This window comes from Ursus maritimus, unplaced genomic scaffold, assembly GCF_017311325.1.
Source record: "Ursus maritimus isolate PB19 unplaced genomic scaffold, ASM1731132v1 scaffold_24, whole genome shotgun sequence".
Classification (NCBI taxonomy): domain Eukaryota; kingdom Metazoa; phylum Chordata; class Mammalia; order Carnivora; family Ursidae; genus Ursus; species Ursus maritimus.
The window spans coordinates 11,816,808-11,832,438 of NW_024424897.1; the positions used below are offsets into that span (position 1 = coordinate 11,816,808).

At 47.7% G+C, this 15,631-nt stretch overlaps 1 protein-coding gene across 1 annotated transcript; it reads left to right on the plus strand.

Annotated features, from left to right (window-relative positions):
• Nucleotides 1-7,853: 7,853 nt before the first annotated feature.
• Nucleotides 7,854-14,319, plus strand: LOC103665909. Its single transcript, XM_008693943.2, has 3 exons — nucleotides 7,854-8,277; nucleotides 8,444-8,708; nucleotides 13,967-14,319. Exons 1-3 carry the CDS (start codon nucleotides 7,854-7,856, stop codon nucleotides 14,103-14,105), a joined length of 828 nt encoding a protein of 275 aa, XP_008692165.2. The 3' UTR covers nucleotides 14,106-14,319.
• The last annotated feature ends 1,312 nt before the right edge of the window (nucleotides 14,320-15,631 follow it).

The following is a 15,631-nucleotide window of genomic DNA, read 5'->3' on the forward strand; positions in this document are numbered from 1 at the left end:
AGGAAGAAGACCTTGGGCCTTAGGGAGAACAAACTCTCCCTACCATTTAGTCTTTTGCGTCTTCACTCCACGGACAAGTACATCAAGCTTACAGGGGTATTTGCGATGCATTATAAAAGTTACATGTTGGGACGCCTGGGTGGCTCAGTCGGTTAAGCGTCTGCCTGCGGCTCAGGTCATGATCCCAGGGTCCTGGGATTGAGTCCTGCATTGGGCTCCTTGCTCAGTGGGGAGCCTGCTTCTCCCTCTGCCTGCCACTCCCCCTGCTTGTGTTCACACGTGCCCTCTCTGACAAATAAATAAGTAAAATCTTAAAAAAAAGAAAGAATTATGTATTGACTTCAGGGCTTTGAGGCTGGACTCTCAGGTTCGAATCCCACCTCTGCGACTTCCTAGTTCTGTGCCTGTCCCACCCCCTCTGGATTCTCACCTGAACAATGGGGGCTGTGTCACAGGACCTCTCTCTGGAGGTTGTCCGGAAGAAGTGAGTGGTCTTTAAAACGCTGACAATGACGCCTGGCTCATAACAGGTCGATGTTACGGGCATTTGTTCTCACTGTCATTAGTATTCAAAAGGCCTTGAGGGGGCGCCTGGGTGGCAGAGCGGTTAAGCGTCTGCCTTCGGCTCAGGGCATGATCCCGGCGGTATGGGATCGAGCCCAACATCAGGCTCTTCCGCTATGAGCCTGCTTCTTCCTCTCCCACTCCCCCTGCTTGTGCTCCCTCTCTCGCTGGCTGTCTCTCTCTCTGTCGAATAAATAAATAAAATCTTTAAAACAAAACAAAACAAAACAAAAGGCCTTGAGGAGGTTTTGAAGGAGAAGCTATAGTTCCAGCACTCCAGGAGCAGAAAGGCCCTCCTGCCACCTTAGGTAAAGTGATTACAATGAGATGTCTGGGCATCCAAGGACAGGCGACAAAGTCAAGGGACACTGGGGTCTCTGCAGGGCTGGAGCTGAACAGACAGAAATTGAGCTTCCTTGGGCCTCTTGGTCCCTCCTTTCTGTTCTCTGCATGTCTTTCTGAATCTCCTTCTTCTCTCAGGGGATAATTGAAAGCCTGCTCAAGGCCAGGCATGGTGCCAAGTGCTGGCTCTAGCCTGTGGATAGAAGAAGCAAGCCCTGCCCTCAGCGGGCTGGCAGTACCGTTAGGAAGACAGACAGACAGATAGACAACATGGAGAGAATCACATAATTATCGACAATGCTGGAGTGTGGGTCAGAATCTTCTTCCCTTCAGAGGCTGATTAATGGGTGCTGTATGGGTAGACCACATTTTATTTATCTAGTCATCCATCGATGCACACGTTGGTTGCTTCCACCTGCGGGCTATTGTGACCGAAGCTGCTATGAAAGTGGGTGTACAAATCCAACCTTTTCCTTTAACAAATTAAAAAAAATTATATTTAAGGAAAGTGGACCCAGAAGAGGCATAATGGAAGGACCTAAGCTGGTCTTGGGGGGAGGGAAGACTTCTGCCTGAGGAACCCAAAGAATGAGAAGCTAGCCAGATAAAAAGAAAGTGAAGAAGAATTTTGGCCACATGTGACAGCCCTGTGGCAGAAAGAGGCTTGGGTTTTCCAGAAATGGAAAGGGGTCCAGTGTGGCAGGGGCATAAAGATGAGGAGAGAGAGGGACATGGGGTGGGTCTCAGGTCATGTAGCACTCTTTACAAATAGGCTTCTTCCTAAGAGCTGCATGGACAACTGATGCCCTTAAGGCAGAAGGGTGAGATGTCCAAATAGAGAGTTTAAAAATAATCGCTCTGGTCACCATGAGTGGAAAGAACAGGAAGCTAGAAGTAGGTGTGGGGGCAGGAATGTGGCCCATTAGGCACCGTTGTAGTTGCCCAAACAAGAGATGCTTGTAGCTTGGATTCAGCTAGTGGCAGGGAAGACGATAGAAGTAGATCTTAAAAGAAACACGAAGGAGACAGTCAACATAACTTGATTGATCAGATCTCAGCAGTAAGGGACAAAGAGGTATCTGGTCAACTCCCAGGCTTGGGGGATGAGCAAGTGAGTGGATGTTGGTCTTATTTGCTGAGGTGGGGAGCAGTCAAGGGGGCGCAGGTTTGAGATATGTGAGGATTATTCACTCACTTTTGGACATCACAAAGTCGAGACTCCCAAATGACATGTGGGGTCAAGGTGAAGCCAACATAGGGCACGTGGCTCTCAGAAGAGAGGTCTTGTGTGACATTAGCTATGGCTGGACAGGGAGACTGGACCATGTTGAAGATAACAATAGTAACCAAAGTTCACTGAACCATCGATATGTAAGAGATGTTACCATGATCTTCACGTATATTTGGCGACAACGAAACACGGATAGGCTATGAAATTTACCTCGGTTCCAACAACTCATATATGATAACGCTGGCAGTGTAAACCCAGGCGGTCAAGCTGCAGCATCTGCCTGTTTGTTCTGCGATTCTGGGGTGCTAGAACAGCGGGTGTACCCGGCCCAAACTTTTCCTTTTACAATTGAAAAAAAAAATCAAGAATAAGTCACTTGCCCTAGGCCACCCCAGCTAGCCACAGCAACCTTGGGACCAGAATCCATATCTCCTGCCTGGGAGACTACGTCCCTTTTCATTTCAAGACCTTCAAACCTCTTTTCCCACATTAAATACTACTAAATTTTTAAAAATTTGCTTTTCTCTCTTTCTAAACTTTCGGTAGTGAGCCTACTGACAGCGGAAAAAAAAGACTTGTAAAAGCAAGGATGTCAACGTCAATACTATTCAGCAGAACCCTGCTAAACCTACCTCCAGTTTAAGGGACGCACATCGTGGTGTTTTATGGGGCAGAGGTTCAGAAGATGGGACAGTATTGTCGTATTTGCCTTTGACAATTTCCAGCCAAGTGTTTCTGGGAAATTTTCTCCCTGGACCCATTGCGGGAACTCCACTCCTTAAGATGGGAAAGATGGAAGGAAGACTTTCCTAGTTCTAGGATGGCATACTGGGGATCATTAGGTCTTACTTAGGTAAGGTTATTCTAAAATCCCTGAAGTCCTGAGACCCATCCCCATCCCTCCCTCCCTCCCTTCCTCCCTCCCTCCCTCCCTTCCTCCCTCCCTGCCTCCTTCCTCACCACCTCACCTGGAAATGATGGAGGTGCAGGGAAGACAGAGCAGATCCAGGCTTGCAGAATGAGACAGCCTTCTATTTCCAAGCTAAGGCAATCGATTCAGATGGACAGAAGTACTCCGATCAATTGTCTTGTAAGGACAGAAAGATGCTTATCAAAGTCAAATACATTTCGCTGCACTGTTCTCCCTTTCGCAGGTATCATGGACTAAAATAAAACAATGTGGGTTTGATTTTGATGGAGTTACTCATCTTGAAGAGTGTTCAGATTGCTCATTTTTTCCTTTCCCCCCTGCCTTGTGCCGTTCATCAAGCCACCTCCCACTCATCATTTCATAGATAATTTATTTATACCCAAGTCACTTCAAGAAAATTGCTGTGGCTTACCAAAAGAAAAAAGCCCAGACAAAAAAACAATCATGTATGAACTCAAATAGGAAAACAGAGTAGAGAAAAAATTAAATGTTAATTCCTGTTGCTCCAAGGGAGGGTAATGCCAGATTGGGAATGTTTCTGCTGGTCAGGATGTAAAAGGAAACATGACACACATCTCTTTTGATCAGGGAAAAGGAAACATTGTAGGTTTTGTTTGTTTGTTTGTTTTTTATTTTTAATTTTTTTTGTTTTTTTGTTTTTTTGTGTTTTAAGGGAGACTAAATTTTTATTGTACTACACTTTGAAAGAAATTTCTCCTAGACTACATAGTAGGGGAACAGGATGGACAATATCTGGACAGCAGTTTTTGGATCAAATCATAATTTTTTCAAAAAGAAATTCATGTGGCTAGTTCTTCTGATGACTTTTGATAGGAATTAGAAATCCTGACCCTGGAGTTTAGCCCAGAGATGTCGATTCCGTGTGGGCATTAGATTAACTCTTGAGAGTGCCTGGGGTTAAGCTCAGGCTGGTGAGAACTTTTGGATGCAAGTGTGATTTTCTAACGTATTAGCCATTCTTTGGCATCTTTGTTTGAAAACGTAAACACTGTGTCATCAGTGTGTCATCCAATCATTCTGATTTTTAATAGGATGCAATTTTGGGTGAATCCTATGACACCCAACTAGACATTTACCCTCTACACCTGCACCGATAATTAAGGGGGAATCGGGGACACAATCATTCAGACATGAATCCACTTAAGTGAGCTCTCATTTGATCTATTTATTTATTTATACCCTGTCTCTTTTTTACAATTAAGTCAATGCAGCATACAGAAGATGCGTAATATAAAATGGTGAATTATAAATTAAAAATCAGGACAAGGAAAACAAATTAAATATGGAGCCAAGACCAGGGTGGGTATAGGGTGAGGCTAGCCAGAAGGAATGTATGATGGCAATAAAGTCCTTCTATTGCTACAACTTGGCTGCAGATTTGCTTAGGTTTCCTGGAGGAAAGGAAGCAAAGTTCACTTTTTTCCCCTCTGGTCCACAAATGTCTGGCTGAAGCATAGCTATGCCATGTTTCCATCGCTCTAATCTGTAGCCATCACCGCCACCCAAAACTAAGCATGATATAATTTGCTCTTTGTGACCCAACAACAGCCACCCAAGGCCTCCACTTCCAATTCTAAGAGCTCTTGGGGTTTCTCTGCCTTGCTCTGTGCTGTTTCCATATTCATATCTACCCCAGGCTCCCACTACCTGCTCCGAGTTTGTCTCCATCATAACTTCAGCTCACCTATAGCTTTACCTCTTCATGGGCCTGATTCCTCCTGGGGGCTTCTCTTCAGATCTGGCCACATCTACTAGCTGGCTCCAGTGGCCGTTTCCAAGAGCGATAATCTGGTTCCCCAGGTCACTCTTTAACATCTTGCCGTGTTACAGGTTGTTGGCCAATCTGTGGACTGGTGGCCTGGGTTGGGTACTATCTCCGATCAGTTAACCATGGGTCAAGTAACATGGTCCAAAATACCAGCCAGGGTGTGTCTAGGCGGGGTGGGGGTGTGGAGGGAGCCTCGGGTGAAACGGTTTTCCCTGCAGTGAGGTGTGAGTAGGGCAAGTGATCAAAGACTTCGTCTATTCATCTGGGAGAGGGATTGAGCATAAGCCTGGGAACACTGGTTGCCCTCCTGGCTCTATGACATCAGTTTATAAAACAGACACTTTTGTCTTTATGAAAAAATCTTTTCTTCTGAGTGGCTAACGTCCTTCTCTTTGGGAGTATGTTCAAGGCCCTGCAGTGAACAAATCCTTTCTATTTTTTTTAAAGATTTATTTATCTATTTTTTGGGGGGGTGAGCATGGAGCCTGATGCGGGGTTTGATCTCAAAACCCTGAGATTACGATCCTGAGGTCACCACCGGAGCCAAAACCAAGAGTCCATTGCCCAAACGACTCCACCACCCAGGCGCCCCAACGATCCTTTTAAAATATAGTAGGCATATGGATTTCTGAATGTGTTTCACTATAATCCCTTTCTTGCATTTAAAAAAAATGTCATATTGATTTATCGTCTATGGAACAAGTCCTTTCAGACCTTGCTACTCGGATGGAGGACATCAACTGGCAGCCTGTACAGAAGGGGGAATGAACCATGAGAGACTATCGACTCTGGGAAACAAACTGAGGGCTTCAGAGGGGAGGGGGGTGGGGGAATGGGATAGGCTGGTGATGGGTAGTAAGGAGGGCACGTATTGCATGGTGCACTGGCTGTTATATGCAAATAATGAATCATGGAACACTACATCAAAAACTAAGGATATACTGTATGGTGACTAACAACATAATAAAAAATTATTATAAAAAAATAAAAAAGAAATGCAGAATCTCAGCCTCACACCGACCTACTGCATTTAAACAAGATCCCCAGGGGACTAGTGTGGGCATGAATGCCTGAGAAGCACCTTGTAGAGCAAACTTTGGGGAGCCCTGGAGACTCTGACTGGAATCGAGGCTTCAAGAGGTGATGTGTCTTGCCTGAAGTCCCCCAGTGGGTCAGGAATAGATTTGTGACCAGAATCCAGGTCCTGAGCTCTGGTCATAGTCTCTCTCTGATGCCCCATGATGTCTCCCACAGCTGGGAAATGAGGTGGCTTGATTAGATTATTGTTAGAGGAGTAAATTAACATTGTTTAGGGTGATCATGTAATTTGTCATCCAAACATGGTCACTTTGAGACCACAAGAGGAACTATTTGAGGAGAAGTTATGCCAAGTGACACAGGTGGTCATTTTACAGACCTAAAGATTTTTCTAGTTTACAGTTCACATCTGCTACCTAACCTAAACAGCATGGATATCCATAAACTAGATGATCTTAAAGTTTGACCTTTTAAATAAAACCCAGTTCTCAAGTAAACACACACACACACACTATCTCACTAGAATAGATAAATCTTAGATAAATCATGATCTAACCTAATCAAGGAAAAAGGGAGCCCAAATAGACAGAATAGGAGAGTGGAGAAACATTTAAAAGGATTCTGTAATTACTTCACTAAAACCCATTTCAATAAATTTGAAAACCTGGATGAAACGAGTGCTTCCCTGCTGTCTCTCATATACCAATGCAGTGGCCTCGCTGGGCCTGGGAGCTATAGCTCATGGCTTTTTGTCAAGTCATTTCCCTGTGAGTCAACCAGATTTCAGAATTTGGTTTCAGAAACCGTTTTCCAGCACTTGAAGTCAGAGCTAAGATATCTGGGTAGCTTGGGAGGAACTTGGTTCTCCCACCAGGATGGGACCCAGATGATCTGCAGAGTTGGTCTCTGAGTGTGCCTCTTATGGCAAATGCCCACCTGTCCTCTTCTGACTGCAGCTTCATGGGCCCAGCTCTAGAAATGAAACACGGGCATGCCTTGACCCTGAGAATCCTGAGTCTCAGACCTGGGAGGTCTCATCCTGTCAGAGATTGGTTAGTTCTAGCCCCTCCCTTTATAGATGAAGAAATTGAGAACAAGGGGAAGGAAGTAACTGTCAAGTTGAGCCTAATTTCATTTCAAGTTTTGTGTTTACTTTAATGTTATTAATATTAATAACAGTAACAAGTGATATCTATTCATTTGTTTACTCCTTCATCTCCCCTTAATACCCTTTGACATGGACAGTCATTGGACCATCCCCATTTTACAGAAACTGAAGCACAGAGGGGTTAAGTAACTTACCCAAAGACACACAGCTAGTTAGTGAATACCAGATTTGAGGCTTGACCCCAAGTAATCTGATTTGAGTCTATATATACCCTTCCTTCTGTTTACTACTACAAGAGTTCTCATATTATTCTGAGATGACATAGATCTCTATGTATACAAGGGAGCCACTAGGCATGGTAATTTTTAAGAAAGTGAGACATGAGAGAAACTATGGTTTACCTGATATTCACCAAGTGTCAGTCACTATTCTAAGTGCTTTTACATGCATTAGGTTAGTAATCTTAAACCAAATCGCCCCTGCCCCTCCCAAAACACAAGGAGGAGGATGCACCAGTCTCACTGATAAGATGGAGAAAATGAAGTCCAGAAAGTTTCCATAACTTGCTTGAGATGCTAAAGCTAGGGGAAGTCCAGGGTTCACAGCCAGCCCACCTCGCAGGTAAGCATCACACTTCACTGCCCATTAACTCTGCTCTTCATTCTGACCTCAAAGCACTTGTCAGACAGGTGTCACTTCTCACCACTCGGTCGATTTTCTCCGATTAGATAAGGAACTGACGCTCAGAAAGTTGAAGCGACTTGCTGAGGGCCACACAGTGACTCGGTGGCAGCCTAGCCAGGGATCCAAAACCCATGGTATACTGTCTTCACTTCCCCAGGTTTTAGGGATGCGGTCCCAGGCTCGCTCTCTGCGGCAGATCCTCCCACTCTCACCTGAGGCTCCCCGGGGATCCCGCCGGGACCAGACCCCGCCCCCTGGCGGCAGGTGGGCGCAAGCGCAGCGCATGCTAATAAGCCCGCGGCGCGGCGCGCTCATTGGCTGGCGCGGATTCCAGTGGCTTTCCCGGGGCGGGGGCCGAGGCAGAGTAAAGGGGCGTCGCCGGCGGCAGCAGCAGCCGCCCCAGCCCGGCACTCCCGGCCACCCTCCTCCCCCGGGACGCCAGGGCGTGTGCGGGCCACGCGGGCGCCTTCGCCGGGGGCTTCCCCTCCTGTGGTCCGCTCGGGTTCTGCTTCTGAATCCATCCAGGGTCCGGGATGACGATCCGACACCAAGGCCAACAGTACAGGCCGAGGATGGCATTTCTGCAGAAGGTGAGCGCGGTCCTGTGCCCTGGGCCCTGGGCGGTGCGCGGGGTGCCAACTCTGGGAAGTGTCCGCGGAGATGCTGGGGAGGCGCGGGGCATGTGGCCGGGAGTGGAGGGCATCCCTCCGGTTTTCAGTGACCGTGTATATTGTAATAACAACATTATCTGTTCAGGTTTCCAAGCTGCCGGCTGGTCCCGAAGAATCAGCAATGTTTGGGCGAAATGTCGGAGGGTGCAGAGCTTCCTATGCGCTCAGGCACGACTGTTCCGAGCGGCTCCCTCTAACTCCGGTGATCCACGGGGTCACCTGCACGTGAATGCCCCCCGTGTTGCTCTCCTTCCTTCCCCTGGCTCACTTCCCAGCTACCCACTGCCGCTTCCCAGGATCAGCCCTGTCACCAACACTATGAGGTCCCATTACTATCCCCAATTTTACAGGTAAGGAAACAGGTTGTTAAGGACCAAGACTGGAAGAACTGGTGCGATGCAGTGAAGCTGCTCTCACTACTACAGTGAAAATATAAAGTGTGGACCCTGCAGTGGACTGGAGTTTCCAATTCTGTGTGAGGAGTAGGGGAAGGCACCCCAAGTCCAGAACGCCTTGAGGCTGAGGCTGAAGGGACTTCTGCGGAAGAAGGGAAGAAGGGAGGACCCAGGTGGTGGGGGTGGCATGTGCCAGAGCAGAGGTGTGTGGGAGTCTGGTGTTGGAGGCAGGTTGTTTGCTATGGCTGAGATTATTATACAGGGGGAGTGTGAGGCTGCACGGGCAGGCACAGACGGATCATACAGAGCTCCTGCGCCTTTCAGAGGTGGCCTGATTTCCCCGAGAAGCAGCCACTGAAGAATTTGGAGCAGGTGAGGGATGTGGTCAGATTCAAGTTCAAAATCAAGGTCAAAAGACCAGTCTGATGTGAGCAAGAGGAAGGATGGGAGGTCTTCTTTTCTGTGAGCTAAGAGAGTTCACCCAAGTCCTCCTGGGTTCACTACAACTCTAGCTGCCTAGAAAGTGACAGGCTTATCGGGGACTGGGAGAAAAGTGCCCAGTCAGAAGGTTGCTTCTTTCTGCTCTGGCTGCCATGCGTCCTTCTCAGGTCCAGTGAAGCTCTCAGAGAGACAGGCCCACCAGCCCCACTGCTGTCACCTCTGATTTCTGTTGCAGGGCCTGCTGGCTGGCACCCCACCAAGGAGGGCTCCTGGGCTTGCTTAAGATGTGGCAGAGGGGCGCCTGGGTGGCGCAGTCGTTAAGCGTCTGCCTTCGGCTCAGGGCGTGATCCCGGTGTTCCGGGATCGAGTCCCACATCGGGCTCCTCCGCTGGGAGCCTGCTTCTTCCTCTCCCACTCCCCCTGCTTGTGTTCCCTCTCTCGCTTGCTGTCTCTCTGTCACATAAATAAATAAAATCTTAAAAAAAAAAAAAAAGATGTGGCAGAAAGAGGGGCGCCTGGGCATCTCAGTTGGTTAAGCTGCTGACTCTTGATTTCAGCTAAGGTCATGATCTCAGGGGTCATGAAATCGAGCCCTGCATCGGGCTCCGTGCTGGGTGTGGAGCCTGCTTAAGAGTCTCTCCCTCCCTCTCCCTCTGCCCCTCTCTGCCTCTCTCTATCTCTCTTAAAAAAAAAAATGTGGCAGGAAGAAAAAGTCTATAGTCCAGGAACTTCGCCTGGGAGCAGTGAGCCGATGACACACAGTGGACAGAAGAGTGTGGCTAGGCAGCCTGGTATGGCCCCTAACACCCACAGGGCTCTGTTCTGACTCCGGCCTGTCTCCTGTGTCCCGCTCTGGCCAGCGAGGGTCAAGGTGGACGAATTGTTCCTCCAAGCCTCTAAAATGTTTTTCTCTTCAGCATAGGGAGACAGTTGGGCCTGGGCGAGGACTACAAGCAGTAGGGATCTTAAGGAGGCTTGGACGGACTTAGAATTGCTTGTGTATCCTGGGTGGAGTATCATGAAAGGATTCTGGAAGATTCTCTTGGGTTCGCTGGGTCTTGAAGGGTGCAAGGGTGTTCTTGAGGCAGACGGGGTGTCCGAAGAGGGCAGGACACAGGATCGGGAGGACATGCATTGAGTTGGGGATCTGTCGCGTGTCAGTTGTTGACCAGAGTCGGCTGGTGATGGCCAAGTTCTATTTCTAGAGGGAGGTTCAGAATGTAACAGAAGTGAGAATGTAACCGAAATGAGGACTTTTTGAGGCTGGACACAGCTAGCGAGGCACGTGGACTTGGACTTGGGCATCGAGACGGTGATTGGCAACAGAGGAGTTGGGTCCCACTGGGGAAGAGAGTGCTGTGGTTTGGGATCCTATCACATCTTTGCACAACAAAGGGTATGATTAGTATGGTCCCCTGGAAGCCCTCTCTGGTTTATAGGAACACTCTGCTTCCTGACATCCTATGAAGAGTGACAGCTGCTTAATGTGAGGGGAAACCGTGGGCGTGGGTGGACGGGCTACGGTCGCTCCTGCTCCTGAAATGCTTGTAGTGACGATCTGGATTCTCCGAGATGCTTGATGTCATAGCTCAGTCAGCAGGAATCTGAGAAGGGAAACGCTAGGTTTGTTGTGGGGTCAGAGAGGTCACAGGTGACCTCCTTATTGCAGCACTGGTTTGTGGCCTCGGGAATTAGTCGTGAGAAGTCAGGATTCTAGAGAGCCAGGAAGCTGTGGTCTGGGCAACAGTGTGTGTGTGTGTGTGTGTGTGTGTGTGTGTGTGTGTGTGTGTGTGTTGGGGTGACAGTGTGGGGAAGGGCCAGGAGTCTTCACTGTGTCTAATGAAAGAACATACCTCAGAAGGGATGCGCGCAGAACACAAGATGAGGGGGGCCCAGAGAAATGCCCCAGCAACACCCTTTCTGGGAAGCTTTAAAATTGAGGTGCACCTTCTCTTGGTGGGCGATGTTCACCAAAGACGAGGAGATGGCCAAGATCACCTCTCCGAGACTTTAGGAGTCAGTCCTATGTTTTGCACATTAGATTTATTATAACTCTTTTTTAGGGAACCACTTAACTGAATTTACATTGGAAAAGGTCAGAGGAAAACTATTCTGGATCCTAATGGAAAGACTCTGTGAGGTCTCAGTCTGTTCAGGCCACTGTAACAAAATACCACAGCCTGGGTAGCTTATAAACAACAGAAATTTATTTCTTCCAGTTTTGGAGGCTGGAAGTCTGAGACGCCAGCGTGGTCGGGTCTGGCGAGAGCCCTCTTCCCAGTCCCATACTTTGTGCGGTGTCCTTACATCGTGGACGGGGCGAGGGAGCTCGCTGGGGTCTCTTTTATTATAAGGGCACTGATCTCTTTGAGGAAGACTTTGCAGAAGGAAAATGAATGAATCACCAAAGTAGTGATTAGTAAAAGGTGATTGTGCCCACACCAAAAGACAGTTTGCAAACCGGGAGCAACTGTTCACATTTTGCTTACAGTTTCCAGAGGCATAAGCAAGAAATGACGCAGGTCAAGTTAGCCTTGCAAAATAAGCTCAATCAACCTTTGTTTGTATGACTAACCTGGTTTTTTGTTTTGTTTTGTTTTTTCTTTTTTTCTGCTTAGGGAATTTTCAAGGCTGGTCTTCATTTGTTTTGGATTTTAACAGTTTCCCCTTGTGAATGTTGGGGGGACACAAACATTCAGACCATAGCAACTCTTGAAAGACATACCTGGCACACACGCGTTCCCCTCTGCCCAGCAAACCGCCCTTTGTACAAAGTGGGACCTTGCTGCTGGCAAGAAATCTGCCTCTTTTTTCCTTGTCTGTTTAAAAATAGTTCTTATTGATCCCCTTTGAAGCTTAGTTTCAAATTCTTCATAGACTGATTTTTTTTTTTAACACAAAGGGAAAGAAAGGAACCTGCTGGCATTTTTATCACAGAAGTTTAAATTTCTAATTGGCCCAGTGGATAAAACTCCTCCATCTGCTTAGAACCCCCCCCCCAACCCAACTCTCTACTAATAAGATGGCCGGTTCATCCAGTGAAATATAGTATTTTTGGTAAAAGCTATTTATAACCTGAGAAGTTATGAGTGAAAGGAGGAAGTATTCAGCCATGTCATTAGAGACTAGCTCTAGCTTGACGGTGTGTGTGTGTGTGTGTGTGTGTGTGTGTGTGTGTGTGTGTTGGGGAAGAAGGCACCTCCGGCTGCCACCACAAGGAGGGACCCCCACAGCCCGTGGTTCCCTGGCCCCCCATGTCCAGGAGAAGCAGCCTCGTCCCAGCCCCTCCCATCGCCCCCCTGGCCTCGCCCCTCTGCTCCCTTGCTGCTGCGGGCGCCTGGTTGACCCAGTGGCCAAGATGCTGCCACCATTCCAGAGCCATCTGTGGGCCAAGAAAGTGTCCATGCAGATGAAGCGTGCAGTCAGTTCTGCCTGGGGAGCCGTGGGTGCCACCTGGGCCCCAGCCCTTCCCGCAGGCTGGCTGCGTGGCTGGCACTGTGTCTGGAACGGTTTCAACGGTCAGTGCACCTGATTCCAGCCCCTTTCTCAGGATGGTGGTTCAGCGGCAAATACTGGTTTAGCAACAGAATGAAGTACGAATCCCAACTCCCCCTGACCCCCTGCTTTGACTTAGGACATTGTTTCACACTCCATCCCTCTTTGGGAAGGTGGGGCCTTCCAGCCTCAGGAGCAAGCTGGCTGAGTAGGGGTGGCAGGTAGAATTTTTCCAATTCAGGGCTCCCCTGCCCGATTGTCCTCCTCCAACGCGGCCAGGTTGGTGTAGACCTCCTTCCTCTCTACCTGGCTGAATCACAGGCTCCCTTCAACGTCTGCTTCTTCCAGGAAGCGTTCCTTGACCATTCTGATCACCTCTGCCCCCTTTGAGGTCCTGTGCAGTTTGGATGCGTGTGGCCCACCTGGGGCACGCTTTGTGTTGAGTTCTGGCTGGGTCCTGCTAACGCAGCTCCCAGCAGACAAAGCTTATGTTGTTTCTCTTTAGCAATCATAGAATTGGAGCCATAAGGATTCAATTACATTTTTCTCTCTGGATTAGGTTGTCTAGCTAAGTTTTTCTTATGTGGCTTTACTGACTGGTCCCTGAAGGGCGGACTGTGACAATGACGTCTATCGCTGGCACCCCCACCCCAGCTGTCACCGCTTCTCTGTTGCCGTAGAGAGTATCTGGTTCACATTCAGTGTTTTCATTTGCTCTTCACAACTACCTTTTTAAATAGATGGGACAGGAATTACATTTTTTCCCTTCAGTGGATGAAAATACAGAGATTCAGAGAGGCTAAATGACGGACCAGGGTCACAGAGCTGATCTCAGACTTCCCAGCCTCCAGAACTGGGAGATGTGGGGCTCAATGTGGGACTCGATCCCAGGACTCTGGGATCATGACCTGAGTCGAAGGCAGACGTTAACCGGCTGAGCCACCCGGGCACCTTGCTACCTCTTTCTTTAAAAGCTTTCCAGGATCAACCCACACCCAGTCAGAATTAATCACTTTCTTTTGTATTTTGACAGCACGTGTATCCTGGCTGGTTTATGTACCTGTAGAGTTAGGGACATGGAATGATTAAGAGGATGAATTCTGGAACTGGACTGCCTGGGTTCACGTTTCACATCTCAGCCCTGCCGTGAATCAGCAGTGGGACCTTTGGAGAGGACCTCGGTTCCTATCCGTCCCTCTGGTACCTACCAGCATACCGGCTACCATGATCAATCATTCAGTAGAATCCGCTGGCCAGCCTCCTGTTTTGTCTTGCAGATTGAAGAATCAGCGAAAGACACAGAGAGCCAGAGATGGGGCCCAAAACGTAAAGCCAGAGGATCCCGTGATTACAGAATCAGGAGCCCTTGCAACACACAGGTGGCATCGTCTATGGCACAGGCCAGGGCCAGGGTAGACTACAGTTTTCTACAAATTAATTCAAACTGGAGGGACAGAACGCAGGGGGAGGGAGGAAGGAAAGGTGAATTCAGTGTCACTTTTGAAATCACTTTCCCTGAAGTTATCATTTTATGAATCTAGCAAGAGACATGCATACCTTGGAGATACTGTGGGGTTGGTTCCTGACCACTGTAATAAAGCAAAGATTGCAATAAAGCGAATCAGATGAATTTTTTGGTTTCCCAGTGTATGTAAAAGTTAGGTTTACACTATACCGTGGTCTATTAAATGTGCAATAGCATTATCTCTGAATACGTGATGTACGTATCTTAAAAATACTTTATTTTAAAAAGACTTTATTGCTAAAATATGCTACCGCTCATCTGAGTTTTTAGTGAGTGGTAATCACTGATCACAGATCACCGTAACAAATATAGTGATAATGCAAAAGTTTGAGGGGCAGCTGGGTGGTTCAGTCGGTTAAGTGTCTGTCTTTGGCTCGGGTCCTGATCTCAGGGTCCTGGCATCCAGCCCCGCGTTGGGCTCCCTACTCAGAGGGGAGTCTGCTTTTCCCTCTCCCTCTGTGCCTCTCTCTCTCTCTCAAATAAACAAATCTTAAAAAAAAAAAAGAAGGTTGAAATATTGTGAGAATTACAGATGTCAGAGACATGAAATAAGCAAATGCTGTTAGAAAAATGGAGCCGATAGATTTGCTTGACTCAGGGCTGCCACCAACCTTCAATTTGTAAAAAACAGTATCTCTGAAGTGAATAAAGTGCCGCACAACAAAACAAGGTATGGCTGAAGTTTTATGAATTTTTTTCCTACTATGATGAATTACCTTGATTGATTTTTAGAATATTGAGTTATTCTTGCATTCCTGGGATAAACCCTAGTTGGATGCTTGATTTTTAAAAAGATTTTAATTAATTAATTAATTTAAAAGATTTAATTTATTTATTTGAGAGAGAGAGAGAGCACACACGAGGTGGGGGGAGAGGCAGAGGGAGAAGCAGGCTCCGCACTGAGCAAGGAGCCTGACATGGGCTCCATCCCAGGACCCTGAGATCATGACCTGAGTTGAAGTCAGAGGCTTAACCATCTGAGCCACCCAGGCACCCCTGGATGCTTGATTTTATTTGCTAATATTTTACGGAAGATTTTGCATCTATATTCATGAATGGAGGCTTTTTGTTTTTTGTTTTCTTTCCTGACACCAATCAGTTCCCCAGTTTTCTGACCCCAACTGGGTCTCTAACAGTTCAGTTCAGTTCTGACACTACCTGGAGTTAGCATCAGACGCCACAGGTTTACGATCTCAGTCCTACAAGACTGCCCCCAGTTCAGATGCCCGTCCAAGTCCCAGGTCACCAGGACTTCCGAGGACTGGCTATCAATCCACAGCACCCCCAAGCACGTGGCTGGATAACTCACTAGACCAACTCACAGAACTCACAAACCACTTTACTTACTATTAGCAGTCGATTATAATGGACGTAATTTAGGAAGAGCCAAACGGCAGAGACGCACAGGGCACAGCAC